The sequence below is a fragment of the Gambusia affinis genome, linkage group LG08 (assembly GCF_019740435.1).
Source record: "Gambusia affinis linkage group LG08, SWU_Gaff_1.0, whole genome shotgun sequence".
NCBI lineage: Eukaryota > Metazoa > Chordata > Actinopteri > Cyprinodontiformes > Poeciliidae > Gambusia > Gambusia affinis.
In genome coordinates, this window is record NC_057875.1 from 10,472,189 (window position 1) to 10,497,186 (window position 24,998).

At 38.3% G+C, this 24,998-nt stretch overlaps 1 protein-coding gene across 14 annotated transcripts in view; it reads right to left on the minus strand.

The window, feature by feature from the left end:
• The window catches only part of mef2aa (myocyte enhancer factor 2aa), a 75,926-nt gene that overhangs the window by 40,576 nt on the left and 10,352 nt on the right, over positions 1–24,998 (minus strand). For all 14 annotated transcript variants that reach the window (XM_044124188.1, XM_044124186.1, XM_044124184.1 and 11 more), the window contains one exon: positions 8,352–8,569. In XM_044124188.1, the coding sequence (XP_043980123.1) occupies positions 8,352–8,405 (54 nt within the window). In that variant the 5' untranslated portion in view covers positions 8,406–8,569. The remainder of the gene's footprint in view (positions 1–8,351; positions 8,570–24,998) is intronic.

A 24,998-nucleotide genomic window follows, 5' to 3' on the forward strand; every position in this document is an offset into this window, starting at 1 on the left:
AGAAAAGTTTCTAAATTACATTTGACCATGATCCAATTTATAGCAATACTGCAGCAAACAAGATGGCCACTAACCAGCTCATCCATGCTTTGCTGTGATTGGAATAACATATTGCATGTCTGAAACATCTAGTTATCAGGCCAGAGGTCAGAGTAAGCAAGCTGAGTCAGACCTTTGGCAGCATCACGGGTCCATACATTACTGTGGCCCCTGACTCCATGTACGGAAAGCTATCACTGTAGTGCAGAATAAGCCGTGTAACACGAGCAGTCTGATGGGACTTTGGGTCATACATCACTCCAACAGTAACGCAAGCCTCTCTGCAAAGTGATTCTCGTTCTGTATCTCTGCAGCTCTGTGGTTGCCTCTGACCCATTCACATATGTCATTATGTTACACCACCTCCTTACAAAAAGACTGCATTCATTTCTAAAACCAGAAACTAACTACAAAGATGGACAAGGCAAACAAAGTTGTTTCCTCCTTTAGCTGTTGGTAAATATATATATATATATATATAGACAGTTAAACCATACTCTTGGTATATTGGACCTTTACTTTGTGGAGTGGATGCATATATATATAAAAAAGTTATGCTTTATAGACACAGAGTGGTGTATGGGTCTGTACTCCATCATATTCACTGACCTACTAATAGAGGAATTGAGCAGATGATAGGGCTTTGCTTGACCTTAATTGGCTACAGCTTCCAGTTTTTCTCTGTTTTCATAACTGATATAAAACAGTGTGGACTCTGTGTCACAGAGTTTGTCTACAACCGCAGAGGCAGTGGGGTCAGTCCAGCTGTGATAAACGAATTTCAAATTTTCCACACCGCAGGTAATTACAAAGCACCATTATTCCTTTCTGGGGACACAGAAGAGCCTGTCCTTTTATCATTTTCTATTCAGTGTACAAATCTGACAAACCAAATTCTAAAATGACATTTGCTGAACAAAAACAGAACGGTGCATTTTATTCTGCTTATGCTTTAAAGGAGCGCACAACATGAGGTTTGGGAGGGGGGTCTTAAACAGGACACAGCGCATCAAGTTTCTGCTCTGTTTCAACCTACTGAGTGAATCTCCCGCTCTGATGCCGGCCAGCAGACAGTAATGAGGAATCTTAATGACTTAAACTAGAGTCAAAAGGTAATTTTTTTTAGTAATTTAATTCAAGAAGTGATACCCAGGAGAACCTTAGCTTTGATCATTAAACACAGATTGATACATTTAATGCCTTTGTGTATGTTAATTTTGATGCTTATGGCCTACAACAAATGAAAACCCAAATTAGTTTCCTCAGAAAATGACAATAAACAATTTAAAAAGATTTGAACTGCTGTACTCGAGTAAAGTATTTCCTTGTGACTTCAAACTTCAGAAACATCAACAATATGCTTCCTTAAATAGTCAGTAACTATGGAAGCTTCACACAAGAAGCTTAGATTCTGCACTTCTTTATTTCCAAACAAGATAAAAAATGCTTTCATTTAAACTGAGAACTTTGGACCACTGAGCGACAGTCTAGTCCTTTTTTCTCCTTAGTCTAGAGAAGACACTTTGTCTCTGGTTTAATACAAGCTACAGCAGTTGCAGTACATATCCTGGATACTTCTGTCTAGTGGTCCTTGAACCAAAGACTCATGCGATAGTCCATGGTTTCTGAATCTTCCATAATTTCTCAAATAAGCTTTGCTTCACAATCCTCTTAAGGCTTTGCACTTTTTTTCTGCCACACATTTTTTTTTTACTCCCACTGAACTTTCCAATAATATGCATGAACACAAGACTCTTTGAAGAGCCAGCTTCATCTTCAAAACGTGTACTTTTGAGAGCCCAGGAGAACTTGGACTCACACAGGACAGGTTGACAAATTTACCAGTTGCTAACGTAATCAGGAAAACCTTTCTGCTTAGGGTCTCCTACAACCTTTGGGCCAACTTTGGCTCTGACCTCTAATCTCTTCCAACTGAACACTGGAGCTACCAACTCGCTCATTCATCTGCTTGCAAATTTGTTTATTTGCCTAACCAACTAGAAAGCGGGCCTGCCATGTGGGGAAACGATTAACAAATTGTATGCTCTTTAGTAGATGAATGCTGCCGTTAAGCCGAGGAGATGTCACCTTTCAGCAGGAAGCCCAGGATGAGACGCTGAGCGAGGACTTTGTTCCACCTGGATGCATAGCAGAGTGCTGAGTGCAGGGTTCCTGACCCAGGCACAGCTCCATTTTAACATGAGCAGTTCCTCTGACACCTGCTAATTCTTGATTCTTTACCCCATCCTCAAATATTCTACCTGTACAAAAATCTTCTTTCTGGTAACTGTGACATGAAACATGAGTGATATTACTCATATACAGTAATGCAGTTAAATTATGCTGTCTTCATTTGCCTCAGTTTTCTCATTCTGAACAACTGTCTAAGAAGTCTGGCTTTGTTTCATCAAACATTTGCAAATATAACCTCCATCCACCCCCATCTCACCTCAGATGACTGGTGCTACAGTGGAAAACCACAGACATCCTTGAGGTCAAGTGGGAGGTTTACTGGTAAAGCTTTCCTATGGTTCACCAACTCAAAGACTCCCACAGAGATGCTCGATGTGGTTTTTAAAAAAACGGAGTCGCCCATATGCAAAAAATGTGGTGCGAATGTAGTCGAGCTCCCTGACTAATTCATGTAATTTTACAAAGAAATGTTTGGCTTCAGGATTATAAAGCTCTACCATACAGATCTTGCACAGCTTACAGTTCTTCTGGGAAGTCAAATGTCAGTGCAAATTAGAAGGGAAAGCTCACATTCAAACTTACAATGATCTTGAGTGATTTCAACTTATGGTCAATACCAGACAGATCAGTGAGTCGTGAGGCGGAAAGTTCAGGATAAGCGTCAGGATAAGGTGGTAATTCTGTTTTTAATTCACACGCTTTCGCATTTCTACCATCTTCCCAAATTTCACAACACCACAAAGAGTTTTTACAGAATTTTTATTCATATTGGTAGTTTAGTTTGTTTAAGAGCAGATTACTGGATGTTTGCAATTTTGTCAAAGTCTGTTTGCAATAGATTTTTCTGCAGTAGATAGGAGTCTTATTTCTCTCTAAGGATTTTTCCCTATTTTTAAAATGTAGTAATTCACATACACCTTTATGTTCTACAAATTAAGATATCCAAAAAAACTGACACAGATATTGACACACTCTTATAGAGATTCTTTCACCAGAAAACAATACATATACCATACACTGCAACAAACCCAGACAGACATTCACAGAAAACTGATGTGTCAATCAAAGGGTCTATCAATGTCTATCCTTGAGCAACGGTGCCAAGATGACAAACAAGACATCTGGGACTGAGAGTGCAGCTGTGATCCGGGCATGGCAGGAGATGCCTGATTCACTAACACCTACAGAGAGGGCAAGGAGCTAGCAGCCTTATTAGAACCTCATGTCACCTTTGACGACCCTGACGGCAGACAAGAGAGGAGCTTGAGAGACAATGAGATCTGGCACCAGCTGGCAGGGTGACCTGGACCCTGTGGCTGCTGCCCTGGCTCTGCAACGCCAAAGCGTGCACGCTTGAGAGACAAGCCAGGGCCACCGCAAATGTCTGCCCTGATCAGATCTCTGTGGGAGAGAGGACAGCCTCAGGATCCCCATGTGGACAAGTGTGGGCTCGGAGGCCCTCAACCAGAGGGTGCTATTAACCTTGAAACCTTCAGTAGCTCTCGCCAATCATGTACACAGGCGAGGATGACATGCTAGCTACCCAAGAGTTACCAGGATTCCTGGAAATATTTTGGATTTGGATCAGAAGTGGCTAATGCAATTTGGGGATCACACACTGGCAATAAGCAGATGTGTTGCAATAATTAATTTATACATTTAAAAATAAATGCATCTTGCCAATATGCAAATTTCAGCAGAAGTGGTTCTATGTGCTGGCATGTTTTTGCTTTCTTTTTGAACTTGTCGTATCTCCTTTCAAATACTTCATTATAAAACCATGAAGAAAATGTAAAAAAGATTTTAAATATGGGGTGCTGTGGTGTCACAGGGCCAAAGCATGACCCACATATGGAGGTCTTAGTCCTCGTGGCGGTAGCCGAAGGTTCGATTTCCGGCCTTGCAACATTTGCCGCATGCCTTCCTCCTCTCTCATTACTCTTTTTCCTGTTGGATTACTTTCAAATAAAGGCCACTAAAGCCAACAAAACCTTAAAAAAAAAAAAAAAGATTTTAAATATGGAAAATCGTTATCAAGTGTTTGATACGTAGAAGGTTTTCTCATATGTTCTACATGTCGAGGTGCTTCATAATGTTGCATTTAGAAGTCGGATATTGCGGATTTCCAGTCAGAAAAACAGCAAGTCTCTCACAGTAGAAATTTCAACCAATTTGGCTCCTTATGATCTATAGAAGGTATATTTGTGAACTTGAACATATAAAGTGGAAGCAATAATGGTACTGGCATGCATTGGTAATAGTTAGAACTCAAACAAATAGCAAACCCCATTGACTCATAACTAGAACAAGCTATGGCTCCAAGATAAATCAAAATTTCCAAGTTTGACACACTGTTAGATGTTACTACACAAAAGACTCTTCATGTGAAAAAATTTCAGATGACCGGATTTCCCTACGTGTTTCACGTTGCAAAATTTAATTAATTTCCATATGTGAAAGACATACTTCCCATTGTACCTTACACAACACATTTTCTGCTTTTGTGATAAAATGTGAAATTAAACACATTTTATCTAATTCTTGGATAAAAATGTCACACAGGCAGAGCTTTAGGTTTTCCTTTGTAAAGTGAGGATTGCCTCACTTTGATCCCAGGGCAATGTGTGCACGTCAGCAGGAAGCTTCGCCTGGTAAATAAGCAGGTTGTAACTTTGATTCCAGTTTCCCCACCACTTGTCAAAATATGGTATTGGGTATGGGACGAAGGTGCTTTTCCTTCTGCATATGGATGTAGGAGACTAGCAAAATGAATACAGTTCATTTTTTTGATTTGTATTGCTCAATGTGACTAGGAAAAGGTACATAATTTTAGTCCTTTACTATTCGACAATTATACACAGGCTTTCACAAGGAAATTTATGTGTTCTTCATTCATCTTACTTTCAGTGTTCTAAAACACAAAGCATACACATACATGATTCCTAGATTAATATGTGCTTAGTCACACTCACATATTTACATATGTGCTTTTTTCCCATAAGGAGACCAGCTTTATCATTGCAGCTTTACAGAACAAATGTATATACTTAAAACCACAATAAATGCAGTGGTTGTCACACTTGACAGTTTACCTTTGTGTTTTTTTTAATGTATTTTATTTTTTACCTGTCATGCAAAGACCTCTGAGGAAAGGTGAAAGCTGAGAATCAAGAGGTGGGTTCTTTGTTGCTCCCTCGAGAGTGAATAAGAGAGAGCAACCCTGAATGTGCCACTAGGGATATGCCTTACTGGGGCAAAATCCAAAATGAGCGCCAGCAAGGACAGGCAACCCACCACCCAGGAGCAAAATCATCAAACTTTTAATGACTTGGACAATTACCCCCAGTAAGCCAGCTTAATGGCATCCAGAGGACATCACTAGACACCGCTCACTAGGCTTCACCAACGTTTACTCAAACTAAGAAGACTAATGACTCCTCTGCACCTCGCCAGCATCATTTCTGCTTTAAAACAGATCCAGACATTGACAGGCCCTCCAGAATTCATGCATGGTGGAAAACACCAGATGTGTGGTTGGTCCTTCTGATTCCACTTACAGTACAGCGATGTTAGACAGGGTTGGACTCTCTGCGGCTGCGAGATGTCCCCATGTGAGTGTAATGCTGCCCTTCCTGAGGCTGGAACTGTGTCGAATTTTAGGAGGAAACACTAATTCTCAAAAGAAAATGGACAAATCAGAGTGCTCTGATTGATTGAAACAAAAGCGCACCTGATACGATTCTTACCTGGCATTAAGGTCAGCTAATAAATTTGGTGCCGTAACATATAGGCCCATCACCTTTGCAGTACACCACTATATGCAGTAGGAATTAACCTTTACCACCTACCATTACCATTATTGTGAAATGAGTTTAATCATCCAAATAATTTTATTTATCATGACAAGAGCTGTGGTTTGCTGTGCTGTTGGTGCAGTGGTATTGTCGACAGCACCTTGCATGCAAAATGAATACAGCACAAATGGCCTACTTAAGTATTTTTTTAAAATTTAAAGTGCTGGAGTAATAAAAGTTAAAAGCAGAGAGGCAAAAAGATTTAAACTGTCTTCAGACACTGAAGACCGCATGCAAATGGCTTTCCCCCCCCTGGTTAGGAGCATGCCCCAGGGAGATGGCACTGTGTGCTTTATGGCCCACAGAAAAAAAAAGGAGAGCGATATGTACACATACATCACTTAATACCAAAGCTTTATTTTAGCACAGCAGCCTATTGTCACAGCCAACTTTCTGCTGTGCCAGCTAAAATTACCTAAATGCGAGCTGAATTGCCTGCGTTGTGCTGATTATACACTGAGACATTTAAAATCTGATGAAAATACTAAACTTTTGGAACACATTAATAATAAGCAATTTCTTATTTTTTTCCTCCCTGCACATCCTATCTTAGGTGAAGCAATACAGAAAAGTGTCTGCACTATCCTCCTAAAAAATGTCTGCAATAAATGGATCAACAGAAGAGTTAATTGGCTTCCTCAGCAATTAGATACCAACCTATTTTCCCATAACATTATCTCTTTCCTGTTTGTTTTAACATCTCACAAGTTTCTGGATAAAGTGTATCGGCTAAAGCCAGATGTTACACTGATAATTGGGCCACATTGTGGATTCTTTGTGCCACACTTGGCTGAATTTCTTTGATAATGGTTGCAGAAAACACCGTGGCCAGAGTGGCATTCAAGCAAGATGTAAAATGCTGTATATTGGTCCTGTTAGTCTGTCTGCTATATTTAAATACGAAAACAAATGTGTTTTTAAAAATCGATATAAAAACAACATCTGTCCCCTAATCGTCATCTTAAGCAAAATTGACTGTAGTTAAATATAGTTTTCTTGCTGTAGATATCCAAAAAATCTTGTTTTTATGCAGTGCTCTGTTGTTCAGGATTTTATATTTATCGTGAGCGGACAAGAGAGAATTCCACCGTTCCCTTCCTTTGTGGCCAGCCAGAGCCAATGCGGCCAAGACAAAGATGGGCGCTGCGTGTCCCTCTAACCCCACCCTGCAAATGAGAGGGTGCTGTGCTACAGTGGTTGCACCTAATTGCTACCAAATAGCTTCAGACACATAGAGTTCCAGCAAATATGTGGCCCAGCCACACCGCCAGGACCTGGGGGACGAGCCCTACAGAGTACCCACAGTTCATTCCTTCACCACGAGGCCCCCTCTGCAGCACGGCACTCCTGCTGCCTCATCAAGTTCTCCAGTTGAAATTGCAGAGTGGCAGGGGAATCAAGTCTGTAAATACGACCGCACTGACAAAGAAATGTCATGGTTCCTGTTCAGCTGGCTGGGACATTGGGGAGGGAGGTTTGTCTGTTTAGATACACCGTGACAGCTGCTGAAGTCTAGTCCAAGGTGGTGAGGCAAGCTGAAGAAAAGGCTGACTTTCAGACAGTAAACTAAAGATACAGATGTATACTGAGAAAATGAAAGATTCTTCATTTTTCCAACATACTGACATAGGAATTTCTTGAATAATTTTTTACACATTCTAGAATGCATTGAGTCTGCTTGCATTTTGAAACAGAGATATATGTACAGATCGCAAAGCAAAAAAAAAAAAAAAGGTTATTAGCATTAGACAACTAATGTAGCTGTATTTTTTTTTTATATGTATACAGCTACCCCACCAAATAGATCATATTGGACAACACGATATGACACTTTGCTTTTTCGTGATTTGCAACTAGTAGTCACTGAAACATTATTTATTTCAAATAATTAAGAGAGTTGTAGAACCCTGTTGTCAGGCTAATAATCCTGTACAGTTTATTAATTTATTAAAAAGCTCTTAAGATCTTGCCAAGATAACAAAACACTCTTCTGCAAAAAAAGAACACCAGATGAGCAATGACAGGTGTCTGGAAACCTGAGATGGATTTATTTATCAGCACCTTCTGTGGAACACCTGATTCTACATTTGTGAAGCAGAAGGTGCGATAAATATACTCACCATTTTAATTTGACAATTCAAAATTATACTCATTTTTTTTTTGGTTATTAATTTGAATATACCACATTTATAAATAAGCAAGGTTTCAGACAGAGAGGTTTGTTTATCCAAATATGGTTGATATTTTTCTTGTTTTCCCACTTACCTGCCTGTTCCTCTCATCCATAATCCGGGTGATCTGTATCTTCTTCCGCCCCATGGCTGTGCCCTTTCCGGTCTCTCAGACACGTCAACAGTATCAAAACAACACACTTTCTTCTCCCACTCCCTAGAACATTGTGCAACAGGATCTCTTGTTGTGTGCTCTCTTTCACTCCCCTCAGTACACTTCTTGCTCCTCAGCACACCACACCACACCACAGTCTGAAAAGAGAGGGGAAAAAAGTAATATTAACTTGACACTCAATGATGTCTCTTTAAGTAATCTGAAGCACTAGAGGGTTCTGTGTTCTGTTCTCAGGCAAACTAAGAAAGTATTAGATACACATACAATAATCTCTCCTTGCTCCTGTACTTAACCTTTAGTTCAAGTAACTGAAAGTCAGCTTTACATTTTCAGTCGATCAAAGGGACTTCAGTATCCAAATAACTTGCTATGGAAGAATCAATCCATGAAGTATGGGGTTACATTTAGTATGTAAAGAAAAAAGTGGAAACATAGCTGTACCATTTTGAGAGAAACTGACACTAGCAATGTCTAACAAGTGTAATACCCCCTTATTACTGTTGCTGAAACAATTCAAGACAGCAGTGTCTGGATAGTGGACGATGCTTCAGGGTGAAGGGCCAATGATCCTTTTCAAACCTGCTATATTTAGGACCCCCAATGCTTTAAAATAAAACATAAAGGGAAATGCATCTACATTCTAGCTTCCCTAGCTGCTCAACATTCCCAATTTGGAAATATTTCTGTTTGCATAAAGCACTGACCCTCATGGAGTGAAAACTTTAAAGTAGGGGAACAACCATCCATTAAGGTAAACATTGTTTTAAAACAGCAGTTGGCAAGATATGAACAGCATTCCTGCTAGATATACAGTGATATTTTTACGTAAGGTTATCATACAGTACGACTCTCATACCATTCTACGCCTGGATGTTAGGTTCTAACCCATTCTAGTGTGGTGAACTTGTAGCCTATTGTGCTAGAACAACACAGCTCTGCATCTATCCATATTTTACCTAAACATAGGTTAGGAAAAATAACCCAAATTGAGTTGATTTTAACCCAGTAACTTTGACTTCATGCTGTATAATTTATGCGTTAGAAAGTGTTTTACTTTAGATGAGAATTCAATGGTTCATCAGTTTCCGCTGTTTTCTTTAATGTTTTCTAAGCAGACCAACACTGACGCTTGCATTGCTCTTAAGAAGGTTTCCAGTTCAGTGTTCACATTAGAGTAGCTGAATTCTCCAAGGTTGAAAGAGGAGCCAGCAGGGACGAGAAGAACCAGGGGTATATTCTCACAGGAGCTAGTAACCTGGCCGGTAGTTTAGGGCACAATATGCCCCGGGGAGCATCTAACGATGCCCTGTCTCTGCTTCTGTTCAAAAAGAGATACTGTCCACTCCCTAGAGGCACATCCATCACTTCCACCTGGCAAATAGAAACTGTCCAAACAACTATCTCCTATACAGTATGAGAACAAATGTGGAAAGGTTAACAACTCCAGCCATGAGATGCAGTCAGCATTTGCGCGGTGAGCGAGACAGGGGGCTGACCTGGCAGGGGAAACGAAAATGACCAGTTCCAGTCACACGCAGTCATTATGGGTTACAGATGAACGGGCATTATGGTGTCTGGCTGTCTGAATCAGGGCTCCAATGTAGGCAAACTTCACTGAGATCACCTTGCTAACTACCCACACACACTGCTGTCAGAGCCAAGGAAAGGAACTGCATGAACCCCCACAAAGAATTTCATCAAACCACATCACAACAGACCACAAAATAATGACAATGTTCCCCTTCTTTCGCCAATTGAAACATGCAGACTGACAACCATGTTTAAATTAGAACAAGCCTGTGGATATTAGGTGCCCTGCAACAAAAATATCTTTCCTAGGGATTAAGCGCACATCACAAAAAAATAAAAAGTAAAAATTAATATACGGTGACAAAGTGTGTTGTCCCCCAAAAGAATCAAGGTATCTTTTATACCCATCCCTAGTGATGTATGTACCAGCCAGTTTTGACCCATGCCTTTCAGGTGTCTGTTAGAAGGCTGAAGAAGGACTTTATATTTGAACATATGAGTTACATCACACATCCAAATACATATGACAAAGAAATTTTGAGAGGAATAGTTTAGCTCTGAAATTCCATAGCCAGAGGTAAATCTGAAGGGTCGCCTAAAGCGGGCCATGGACAGAATATCTCCTTATAATGACAGATTTCAAAAACTTTGTGAGGGGGTTGGGAAAATATTAAAAAGACATGACCTAACGTAAGGCAAATAAAATGGAATGCTGTGGTTAAATAAAAATGTACCATTTCATAGTTTTCTTTCTTTAACTTCCTCTAACAAACATATTATATGTGGAAAAGTTCTGAATGATCTGTCTTGTCCTTTTTTATTATTTTAACAAGGTTGTGTACATTTTTGAGTGCCATTGTATTGATAAGGGTTTTGAAATAAATCAGTCAAAATCGAGGTACATTATTAAGATCGTGTATTTACTTTCCTGTCTTTAGGATGTCAGACCCAAACAGCTCAAAGTATGAGGCATAGCAAATTGATCCCAGACAGCCTCCATGCACAGATGTGAAATGACAAACCGAGAGGGCCTTCAAACTCCAGGTGTGCCGTGATTCCAGCTAATGTCTACTGTAATCAAACCCTCTCAAAATATAGAGCTAATAAGACTGTTGTCTCAGGGTTTCACATTTTGATTTCTACAACTATTTGAAAATGCATAGCTTGATTACTTTACCTAAATAAATATATCACATCTATAAGTAGTATGGCACACTTTAACCATTACATTATTAAGAGTTAAAATGTGGACAGAGATGTGGTTTATTAAGCAATAGACCTACATTATTTATACCTGAGATGTGAATATTAACAGCGGTGTATTAACTGATTAGTGGAATGTAAAAAACTGCGTCTTTAGAGCAACCAGGATTAAACAAAGCATTTCAATTTTGAAGCATGAGCTTTTAAATACTATAATTTCAAATGAACAATTCTGATTTGTCACAAGGTTATTCACCATCTTTTCTGGAGTATTGTAGTTATCTGTTTTTTTTTTCTTTATTTCCACCACATATACAAAATTTTCTTTTCATGACTAATAAATACAACAATGAGACACATTTATTGATGTAAGTTAATGAGTAGTTTGACATTATACACATTTTATAACCGTTATAAAAACCCTTTGTTGAAAATAATACATTTTTTTATTGTTTATATTCTAGTGATTGTATTTTTTCTGATAAAAGTTGAATTACTAAAGAGTCATAAGTGTATTTGCTGCATACCTGACTTCTAACATTTGACTGTTGTTAACTGTTTTGAGAACCAGGTGGTGTCAAATTGCATATTAATGAAGAGTTTCACTGGCACTGTAGAAAATCAACAAATTGTCATCCAGTTATAGAACATAATTCTTTTACTTTATCCTAAGCATCTCTTCTGCTTTTAATTGTATTACGTTTAATCTCCATGTACTGATTCTGACAGAAGTTGAGAGGTAAATCCTAATGTGTTCTCACAAGCAAAGATGCCAAAACCTAAATTTTACTGCTATTATGAAAGAAATAATAATCAAATGATCAAACTACAAAATACTAAGTGTTGACCATGTAAAAGCTGTAAGTCCTTTGAGCACAACTAAATTATTCACCTTAATATGGCAAGCAGTTTTGAAAAATAACTAATATTGTAAAAATGGATGCAAAGTCCAGAATTGGCTGTCCTAGTATCAGTACTGAAACTGGTGCTGCAAGATAACTTGTGAGAACTGTTCAATTAAACTACAGCCATATTTTTGCATACTCTGCTGCAAAATATTTTCCCTGCAGCAATAACATTGAAATTGAACCCAGATGAGCCATAAAATTAATCTGTATGTCATTTAAGTAATAACTGTTTTGAGTCTCTCTGAAAACAGAAGAAATTGCTTGTGTGCCCCACATTTAACAAAAGAAAGGACTAAGTTTAACCCGCATGATCTTGGATTTGCATACAGAACTCTTGAAAACCATCGCTTAGAAAGAACTACTCTTTTAAATCTTAGATGTTTTAGTTCTTCAGTCAGATCATAAATTATGGGTGGAGAAAAACAAAATCAGAGAAATTCAGCCTCTGGTGAGTTGTTTCACTGAAGCTGCAGTCATATATTGATCTGAAACTGTCAATGACAAAAACCAACACTTATATTTTGAATAGTCAAAACTGTGATTAAAGAGTTTTTACTAAATATTAGAAACAATCTAAAAAATGATTGTCTCTATTATTAGTAAACCATCAATTTCAGAATGAGAGTTGCTAGTAATTTAAATAGTATTTTCTGTTCTAACTCATTACTTTGCAATCAGTTTATAGTACCTTTGTAGCTCCTCGGCTTATGTCACAGCAACATTATAGGATCTTTAAAGTAAAAAAAGTGGGAAATAAAAATAACATACCATTTCTAAGCAGATTAATTTTAAATTATTAGCACATTAAATTAGTTTTGTGTTTCATCTTTTTTTATGAATGAGGTAAATAACTAGGGTCATTGTTCAGATCAGCAAATAGATTCTATACTTGCTGTAGGGAATATATTGTATTTATAATCCGCAACTGCATCTAACTATGAAATTATCAATTTTCTCCAGTTTCTCATAGACAACAGACTAATTTATGTGATATACTGCAAAGCAATTGTTCAATCTCAATTCAGGGTGAGAGTTTCTCCTAATACGGAAATTTCCTTGCAAAATTCAAAGCATATTATGTTTATTTGTGGGTCTAAATTGGTGGAAGGTGTTTTTATGTCTGTGATTGACGGCCTCTCTGTGGAAAACTTCTCACTATCCCTCTCACATGGTCTTTGTCTACATCTCCTTTGTGACTCAGTAAAATATAAATGCAAATAAAACCTTGAAAGAAATATTTTTTCTGAACTTCAAATTTTTTCACGTATTCTTTAAAAAAATTACACAAGGATGTCAGATGGAAAAAACTATTAACCCAGCATCTTTATGACTTGAACATAGCAATCTGCATGTAACACCATTAAAAAGACCTTGGTATAATCCAGTGTACCTGACCTGCTCTGATATAATCACATCTAGCACTTCTGAAAGATGCTTACCTAACATTTGTAACACATAAATCAATGTGCAAAGAACACGTCACCATAGAAACGGCCACGTCAGCTTGACAGAAAGTCAATAACACACGACTAACACAACAAGTCCTGGCCTTACTGAAGTGTGTCCCCTGTTCAGCACACATGCAGCTTGAAGCATGCTACACATGTAGCAGAGCAGTAAGTCAACAAAGCAAGACAAGTGACAGGGATGCTGGTTTGCTTTTGTCTGTTCACTTAAAGAAATAGTTCAGAATTTTTTGAAGTCTCATTCTGTTAGTTTTAAGCAATTATAATCCTACTACAGTACATAGCTAACTTCTCATAATTAATTACCGGTAGTATGAATGGAGATTAGTTCATCTCAGAGGCTGAGACCAACAGTCTATGACCAATCTGAACTTGTAATGTTCTAACAACTCTAATCTCAAAGCATCACAGCAGTTTAAGCGGAAACTTTTATATAGACTTTCAATATATTTCTATTGTCCAGAAACAGTCATTTAACACATTTCTAGCCAGAGCAACTGACTGGAAAAGAAACAGTCAGTTTTAAACATCTACAAACTGTCCTTGACCTAAACTGCTATAACAAGTTATCATATTTACAATGCTTTAATTTTATGTTAAATTGGAAAGCTTTTACAGTCTGCACTTGTTTTAAGGCTCCAGAAATTTGCTTTCATTTTGGCTCTCAAGAACAGAGTTGTCAAGTGCAGGTAACACACTTGACAACTCTATAAAATCCACCTGAAATCCTGAGATTGGTCCCCCAAACGATAAGATAACTTTCTTCACCGTTGCCTTATGTAGAGTCTAGCATAAAATGACATCAAACAATGGTTTTACTACCACTGGTGATCAATAAATTATTTGTACATTAAATATGAATTAACTAACTTAGCTGCAGAGCCAACAAGCACTAACAGCTAAAGCAAGTTCTTATTCTAATTAGTGCAGAATGATAGAAAAAATACATCTTACGTAATCTGAAGAGTATGACCATGATCCCGACGTGAGTGCTAATGCTATGTTGTGTTCCAATAAACTCAGAACACAGATCTGGGAAAAACAACAAGCTCAACCTAGGAGTGCTTAAGTTTTTTAATTAAAAGACCAATCGGCTTTTCTATTTGATGTCCTAAGTGATTAGCCAGCTATGCTAGCAAAACAAGTAAATAATTAAACTTGCATTGTTGCATAGTACTGTGCATTAGTTTACTGCGGTGATCACACAGTTTTATATGCTTGGCAGCCATACTGGAGTTTGAGACTGGGGTTGGGGAGAAACCCCTGATTTTTCCAGTTGAATTCCAACTTCAGAAAACCTTTTTTGGAAATACGTTTTCAACTTGGAAAATGTCTAATTAAATATACAATTTGATTATTTCTATGAGATAATGCTATAAACTGAGAAAACAAGGTTATGCTAATGCTTTGAGTATGAGTGTTACTTGAAAAAAGACTAATATTTACTGAGGTGCTACTTGCTATAAAAACTACTGACATATTGCAAGTCTCATGAGGTCCAGCTAACAAGCAACAAACTAGGACAGAGATATTGAACTAAATTAATTTAAAGTACAAGACAGATTTTTTTTCAGCCAAACTTTAAAAAATAAAGGAAAAGAGCATAGGACATGTATTTGCTTTCTGATTTTGGAAGGCAGAAGACCTGAAGACATGAATAAGGACAACTGAGGGGAAATGACTAATTAAACTTACAGGGGGGAAGCAGGAAAATAACCATAGAATGACAAAACAAACTAAAACCTGGGTAAGTAATGGCGGTATAAAAACTAAATAAATGAACTGAACATACTAAGCAATGTTTCTAGCTTAATCAGAGTCCTACAGATCATGTCTGCACAGTGTCTGTTGGGTTTAAAGAAGCAGAACCTATACAGCCAAGATGCCTGTGCTTCAGTGAAGGTGATGGACACCAGCCAAAGACTGAGCAAAGCTGTGACAGTTGTGCTTCCTGTACAAAAAACAGAGTTTGCCTCAGTATCCTACCACAGGCCATGAGCAGACAAGACTTAACTTCCTGCCCCTACACTTCCTGTTATTCAGGAGTCTTCTGTGTGCCCTCAACAGGGAGAGGAGTCAGGGGGAAAGGAAGAAAGGGAGGGACCACGTCAGGACTCCCTGCCCCGCTTATCCTTCCACTTATTACCTTCCTGAATACAAGTCTGAGACTAAACAACAACAACTGGCTCATCTCCTGTGGCCACGCTCAGCGATTACAGTGTGGATCATTACACGGGCTGGACAATCTGCACATTAGACTGTCAGCCCCTGCCTTTCTAGCAAGCAAAAGGAGCTTCTTCTGGTTATTCAAACACTCCGCCGGTTACATAAGAATGAATCATAACTCGTGCAACACCAGTTAATATACAGTGAAATAACAAGATTATAACTGAAACACATTTTGGAGAATCCAACGTTCTCCTGTTGTAATCCCCAATGTGAATTGATAAAAGCATTCAGTGAAATAATCCATGACACCGCTTTTAGGTGTATCAAACTCAAAGTGTCACTGCCGTCACTCCTTTATGATCAGCCTTCAGGCAGTCTGAAGACTCAAGTGAGCCAGCCCTAATCCATAGTTGTGTTTAAAAGGCGCTTTGACATGGCTACAGTAGAAAGGGAACATCCATCTCTTTGTTCTTGTGTTCATCAGGAGGTGCTGTACCTGTAAATGGGGCTGCTGGCCTGAGGGGAGTGGAGGCAAGCCAAGCCTCTCGTGTTCTCCCTCTTGCTCTTTTGTGAGAGCGTGCTTATCTCCCTCTCCAGCAGTGAAAGGCAGGATTGTGGCCCTTGCAGCATCACTAGTGTTAATGTCTCCTGATGCTAATCTGACACGCGGCTGATCCCTCAACAACCACTTTCTCCTTCCCTTATTTCTTCTTAGCTCTCACCCTTCCCTTCTCTCTTTCTATCTCTTTCTTTCCTTTTCACATGATTTATTTCTTTCTTTTCTTTGAATTCATACTATACATTCCTTCACCTCCGTTTCCAAGGCGACTAATGAGATATAATTAATAAGAGCTATTGCAAGGGCATTTGAACAAAAAAAAAAGTGAAACAAGAGCCTTTGAGAAATGTAAAAGGGGGCATGTCTGCAAAACCTCTGCAGCACTTCCCTTTTCTATGTAAAGCAATGCTCAGGGTGCCATTTCTCATACAGAACAATGATTTGAATAACATTTCAAGGAAAGATCTAAATGACTGTGGTATGAACACTGTAGGTGTTAAACTGTACCAGAGATACACCGATAAATCCTTTTTTCAGGTTGATGCTATGATGCGGTTTTCTGTGATGTCTGGCTCGTCTTTAAGGACTGTATAACATAAAAGAGATAGAAAATATGCTGCAGGTCCTTTAATAAAAGTCGGTGCTTTTCAATATCAGGAAATCACTTGACAGCGATATCAGATATGATTGCTGAATCTTGTAATACTGTTATCAACAGTGACAAAGTCACGTTTTTCTCAGTCTACTCATTGTTTCCACAAATCAAAATATCTCAATCTTTAGAATAATATCCATATCAGGTGTTGGCGTGATATTTAGTAAAAGTTGATCCAACTGTCCAAATATATCAATGGTGTCTAGAAATTTAATGTATATACATTCGATTATATCCGTACTTTATGATTGTGATATTGCTCTGACTCACATTGTATTGACAACATACCCCCGTACCATCTGATTTATATAAAATAAAAATAAAAAATGCACTCAGAATATCCAGTAGTTACAGTGCAGTGAAAAAAGAGAATAGGGTGATCAATTGGTGGCTCTCTAGACTAAACAGTAAAAACTGGTCAATCATAAAGAGGTTGCTTGTAGATTCCAATTACACAATTTTTTGTAATGTTTCATTCTGCTTTCTACACCCAGTCGGCAAAAGATTCAATGAAGATGCAAAAATGCATTGTTCAAAACTGAACACTGCAGGGGTGGCCAAAAAGCCAGCATCTAGAGCCTGCACTGAAATGGCAGCCAAGCAGACAGCGAGTGGTTAATCTGCCCTGATGACTGAGAGCTCGTCCAACTCTCCAATGACCCAGCTGTAATCCCACATTGGATCAATGCAAGTTCAAACAATCCTCCATGCTGCTAGCACCTTGCTTGGACTGGGGGATGGTGCTGTAAGACAGGGACCAGGAGACAGAAAGCTACTTAACACCTCCAAAATGACATGAAAAGGGAAGAAAACCCCGCAGGATGAACCTGGTCCCACCAAGAAAACGTTTCATGGTATATGTATATATATGTATGGGCCACATTATGCAGGGTGCTGAATGGAAATGATGTCGTTCCTCCAGATAAATAATGTACATGGATCCAATCTAGCAAATACAAATGACGATGAGTGGATATAACAACCAATAACCGAAGGACATCGTATGCTGACAGCCTTACCAGACAGGCATCCTCCATCTCACTCTCAGAGTACTGTCAGGGGATGAGAGGACTATGCAAGGTGACTTTGAGTAAGTGCCTTGGGGGTTTCATGAGAAAATGCCATTGACATTACATTAATTTCATGTCTCTTTTCCAACTGACTTAGAGACACAGAGCCCCAGAAAGCAGGACAAAAAAATGAAACCGACACTTTTTTCCTGTCCCTTTAAGGCACTGGGAGCAGAGATCTGGAGTGACAAATAGGTAAAAAGAACAGCTACAAACTTACTCCTATTTTTAAGAGTCAACAGAGATGGATAAATGCCAGTCAGAAACTTTCCACCGCAGACAAGAATGTTTGGATCTGATAGTAGATGTTTGTATGAAAGTGAAATGAAAAGAAGAAAGAAGAGAAAAAAAGAGTAATAATGTGTTAACTATGTAGAAGAACGTAAGAGAGACAAGACTAAAAGAAGCCCCCCTACTCATCTCGTCCCACCTCTGTGGTAGTGTGCGGTAGCAGCGTTGTAACATAATTACTGCTGGGACACTTCTATTCCCAATGATCCATTTGCGTCAGTCAGGTTTTCAAGCCCAGCCAATGAATGGATTCTTAGTTTCTCAAGGATAAAGAGATGACCCTCACCTAGCAGTTATATCCATTTCATGTAGAAAAGCAACTCCTTTCCTCAAGGTAAATCCCTCGATGCGTGTTTGAGTGAAACTTTCATGAACAGAGAAAAGGATGATAACTTCCTCGATGCAAGGGCAGGGGATGAGCGATGTCATAATAAAGATGATTGCGCAAGACAACAGAGAAATCGTAAAGCACTTCAGTTGGTGCAGAATGCCTGCAAAAGCATCCCTTTTGTTTTGTTGCTCTATATAAGTTGCAGAGTTAGATCTCAATGTATTTCTGAGAAATCCTATTGATGCATTAAGCAAGAGTTGGGCAATTCAGGTCCTCAAGGTTGAAGCTGTATATTTTTTGGATTTGTCCCTGTTCTGACACACATGAAACAATTGTCATCATGTCATGAAGTTCTGCAGGAGTCTGATAATGAGCCACTTATTTGATTCAGTTGGAATCAAATAGTGAAACATCTAAATCACTTAGCACTAAAATACTTGGACATGCTCACCTCTGTCTTCAAGGGAGTGCCATTAACCCCTTAACTGTCATTCTGTAAATGCTTGTCAATGGGGCCACGAGAACATCGGGGCCATCACAGTAGTTAGAGGCTTAAACTTTAACTCTTGTGATGTACAGAATTAAAAGAAATTTAGGAATGTGAGGACAAATAAAAGAATAAAAACGAAGAGCAGTAGGGCAAAAAGGTACAATATTCTGAGCAATAAGAATTTCACTTGGTGAATTTAGCCAATGTTTATTTGATCATTTCACTTCAGTTTAAGTCTCAAACTCATAAAAAACAACAAATAAGTCGGTTTAATAGTAGAATTGTTCCAAGAAGAATTAATATGCTATAGTTTTAGAAGGTTGTTATATTAATTTTAAAAAGGCAAAAATATTATATTACACGGTTTTGTTTTGTTTTTTGGTTTAATTGCTTGTGCAATGTAAACACCATGAAATACTGGTATTTTAACTTAAAGTTGTCAGACCGTAGAAATCTCATTCCCATGTCAGATGGAACCTTTAGGTAATAATGTGTGAAAACATTTTCAACCATTTTTTTTTTCAAATGAACAAAATTGCAACAGTTAGGCATCTACATTTCCACAAGTGGAATGATGAAAACCACTCTGTTTAATCATCATTTCCAATTAAATCCATCCATCCATCCATCATACACGCTTCTCCTGCTGGGGTCGCCAGGCTTCCTGTGGTCACAATAAAATCTATAATTTCTTTATTTATTAAACATACCGTTAAACTCAGATTTAGCATTTTCATGCTATTTTTTACTGTTTAGAAGTAACTGTAGTACACAATATTCATTCACTTTAAGGATGGTATGCAGCTGCTTGCTTTTTTAACAAAGAAAAAAATATGGGAATGACTGTTCTTAGAGGCAGCTCCAAAACAAATCAGGAAATTATAATTTTCTATTAAAGAGGTATATTTGTACATCTTTGTAATTTCTTTGTTTATTAAGATATATGCAATTCAACTGACTTCAAAGTAGGTAAAGATAATCTGGATTCCAAATCAGTTCTAACGATGGCTAACTTTCTAAACTCGACATGGAGTGTCATAAGATCAAATCAATCTAATGTAATAAAGCAGTCAGAAAGCTTTCAATATTTACACAAGGGTCTATTATGGATCTTTTTCCATAAACTATGTTTGCACTACATGTGCAATTCAGCAAAATACTATAATGAAGAAAGTAGAAAATTAAAGAAGCATAAACTGCTTGGTTGAGAATGGTACTCCTAAACTCTAAATAACAGCATGCTAATTTAAAAAAAATAACTATGGCTTTCTCTACGTGTCTAATCTTTCTGACTGTTGGGAACATTTTGCAATCAGCCAGTTTATATTAAGTAGTAATGGACAAACTAATATCCAACATGGTTTGCTTTTCTTGTTCTAACAACTAACATCTCAGTGAAAAGGTTCTCAATAGCAGTCCACATGACCTTTCTGTTTCAACTTAACAAAGAATGAATACTTCTTATCACACTTTGCTCTGGTAAATTGTGCTACATGTTACAAGTCTACCCGAGTACTTCTATGTTCCTTTTTCACATTTGCAGTCAGAATTTTCCCTTTTGGCAGCTGCACACCAACATAGAGATGCATGCACAAATAAAAACTAATGCATGCATGGTCCTAGAGGTTTATAAATTTGCATAAAATTACAGTGTGGTGCTGCTGTCTGATATGGGATGACGGCATTTGTCCATTTGCATGGTTGTCGATCATGAGTTGGACTTCTCACCAGGGAGCAATAGTAATGCCAACCCCACAGGGAGCCACAATCCCCCCCACACACACACAAACACCCCACAAGAACCCTACAGTGTGTGTTAAGTGTCATGGCGGGCTTTTGATGTTGCACAGACCGTAGCTCAGAAATGGTAAACAGCAGCGATGAACCAAGATCTTCCTCCAGGGGGAATCCACACCGTGAGGATATTAGAGACGTTATGCATAATGTGTCTCAGCAGTGGCGCATTTACCCAATCACAGCAATAAGAATTTGAATTAAAAGCCCAGATACTCATTTTATCTGCTTCACTTTTGCTGTATTTTATATATATATATATATATATATATATATATATATATATATATATATAGTGTGTGTGTGCGTGTGCGTGTGTGTGTGTTTCAGCCAGAAGTCGCCTGCTCTTAATGGAAAAAAAATCCAAAAGTTCAGAATAAATATTTGATTTTCTCTTCCCATTTTTATCTTCCACTCGATGCCTCTTTCCCACAGTGTTCCATTACATAAAAGGTTTATGCAATCTGAGGAGTGAGCATGGCCGTGAGTCATAACAACAGCAAAAGGAACTAGCTTTAGCAGCACTGATCTTTCTTTTCTAGAATTTTTATGCCACACAAGGCCTGTTATTCACATTTTACATTTCGTCAAAAGTGGTTATATTAAAGCATGCACTCTCTCATTTACACAACACAATGTATGGCTGAAAGATGCTGGAGGTCATCCATCTAAATCTTTAAACTTTTGGATTTTGAGTAACCCTGGTTCAACAAGGTCAAACAGGATAGCAACTTTATTAATTAAACGTAACATACTGAAATTTAGGCGAAAAATACAAGAAAGTGAGCACGGCAAATGATTTATTTATCATTTATGGAAAAAGTACCATATATAATAACCTCCAATAAAAACATCACAGAAAAAAATTTAATCAGAATTTTTTTACAAGATTTGTTTTATCAAAATAGTAAAGTATTAACATACTTGTTGCACAGAGTAGGAACACTTCCTGCCATTCTGCAAATCAATTTGTTGGGTTGCGTTCCACTTTCAGTTTTAAACAATTCTTGTGTAAGGCAAGTAAAGGCTGAGTAACGATCTTACTGGATCATAGCTGCAACATTTGAGCAGCACTAGTTCTGTAACTGGTGTGCACGTGTCATGTGGAAAATGCAGGGCTCATGTGAAGTGGAATTTTTAACCATATGCAAATAAATCAGCAGGCTGGTTTATCTGTTGATCAAATTGATCAAAGGCTGACACACCATAATGTGATTGGTTAATTTTTTTTAACAAAATGCCTACCTATTTTTTTTTCTTCAATCAAATTTGTCATTCCCGATCAAGTGAAACATGTAGTAACCTTTTTTGAGCGAGTTAGCTGGCGGTGTACAGCAACAGGTGGGGGCACACTAGCATTGTATTATTTTGTACAGCTCACTCTAGATTTCAGTTCCTTGTATTATATACTTGAATTTGCTTCAAACCAGCCAAGGTGATGGATGTATACCACTAATGCCTTTGATGTATATTCAACACAAACCAAAGAGCACCAATGAGGAAGCATTTTGCAGCCTTCTACTAGCTGGAATGCCTACATATTTTATCTGCTGTATGAGCTATAATTAAATTATGAATTTCTACTGAGTTTAACATTTGTATGCCAATTGCTTTTTTATAGTAAATCAATTTCACCAGTAAGTGAGACTAAACCATAGGAACATTCATGGCTGTCGAGTGCAACAAACATCATAGAGTATTTCTGCAGCTCCAGCCCACAGTATTTCACAAATCAGATGATATGTATTAGCTGTCACATGAGCACTGTGAGGAAAACCTGAGAGAAAGACACACAGACATAGAAAAACCCACAGGCCATGCTCATCTCTCTGAGAATCTTTTTTGATTCTTTGGACAGCTCTTGGATCCTGACTCCTAGCCTTTTTAGATTATAGCTGCTGGTTCTGAGATCCCAAGTCTGGCGGTTGATGATGAATATCCCCACTTCCATAATCACCGTGTACAACGTGAACACTCCAGGCAGCTAAAACTCAGGCCGGGGAGTGGTGGAGGTGTGGGGAAGGGAAAACAATGTGAAGAACACAGTCTGACATAAAAACAGGACAGCAACAGCTCACTGGTGGAAACACTACACCATTTTCACCTAAATCTGCAGCCCGCAGCACACAGATGGAAAGTGGACAGGGAGAAAAAGGGAGAGGACAGACGGGCCGCCGTGCAAACAGCGGGCAGGCTCGACACCTCTCTCGCAGTCACAGTCACACTGAGAGACATGGAGAGAGATGGGATCTGGAAGCAGGAGATGCAAAGTCAATCATTTCTCAATGCCTTGGATTCACAGAGAAAGTCTACGACTGTCATGATCATAACAAAAATGTACAAATACAGGCGTTGAAAAGAGAAATTATAATATTTAGATTGCAAGCTGTATAAGTCAATGCATGATCAAATGTATACTTTCCTGACATTAAGCAAGGTTAGAGAGTCAGATTGTAGTCTCTTAAACTGCAACTATGCACAAATGTATTACAACACCACTCGGAAACTCCATGTTTTCGGCTTTCACAATGCTGTTCTCAGATGAGAGAGAAAATTTTAACTGTAAGTCAGATCCAAATGGTAGACAAGAGGAAAGAGGAAAGGTGTGCGTGAGGGGACCGGGGGTCACTTCCCTACTCTCTTCACATGATGAATCTACTCCAGATTAATGGGGGGAATCACATCCCCCTCAGCTGCCCCGGATCACAAGGCTTCTCTGACAGACAGACAGAAATCAAAGGATGTTAACAGACCAGGTCTCCTTCCTGCAGCACCAGAATGGTCCAGCAGCTGGAGATCCAGCTGGTATTTCCAGCAGCTCCTGGAGGTTTACTCAATGGCCTTGATATATGAGCTGTGACACCTAAGTCTCACAGCTCTAATTACTATACCAACTACTGATAAACACTTCTACATGCATTATACTTTGTGCTATTGTGGGTAGCATAATGGGAGGTTGGATTAAAAGGCAATAAACACAATGATTTACAGAGTCTATTTTAACACTCTATAACTGCACATAAACTGCTTCATCAAACAGAGTCTTGAAAAAGTTTACTCTGTGTACGCTTCAATTGTTTATCTGGTATTCACTTCATAATCGACTCCAGAAACAGGCCAAGAAGTTAAACCTCTGGTGAGAGATGCTTTAAAGGTTCTCCAGAAGAGCATCAATTCAGCAGGGTATATTAGCAATCATGGGAGATCTTTTGATCTTGAAAATTATATTATAATATATTCCTTTGATTTATGGTTTTTTTTAAACCAAAGTCTCATTAAGATGCAGTTAAAATGCAACTCAGCAAATTGATGTCTTTCTTAACTTCAGTTTTGCTTTATGCAGAATTCAGCTTGATTATCTGGTCACACTACTGTACGCATCACTTAATTTACTTTAGCTTGAAGAAGGTTATAAGAACAACTAAGGTAAATAAAAACAAGAACTATTTACACCCCTCGTGCTTTCTCACATTTTGTCAATTGCTCTCAATTAATCTCTGTATGAATACATGTTCACAAAGTTTCTCAAACTTCCATGTTTATTGTTGGATTTTAAGTGACAGACCAATACAAAGTAGAGTAAAATTATGAGCTGGGACGATGCAGTTTCAGAAGTGTTCACCAATTTAAATCTGAATGTGACAGGTATTTTTATCCAGCCCCTTTACCATGGCACCCATATATAAAATTATAAGTGCAACCAATTGTTTTGGAAGGTTATAAAATCAGTAAGTACAGTCAATTTGTGTTATTGAGTCTCAGTATGAATACATTGTTATTGTAAAGTCCTCAGATGTTTGTTAAAAAATTTAACCCATTAGTGCTCATCAAAACTGACAGGATGAACATAAAGTACTAATCGGAGTAGCAGCTTAGGGGAACTAACTTTGAAGGAGATGCAGAGATCCGGTGAAGGAATCGGTTGACAGGATATTTAGTCTGCGTTTCCCCTACAGCTGTATAGAGTGCTCCCCCAATGCACACAGAGTTAGCAACAAAACAATTGTAGCTTCTCATCGTGCTGCTCTTACTGAGTAAAGTAAAAAAAAAAAAAAAAGATACCAGTGAGGTAAGTCACACATTATGGCAAGCCTTTTTAA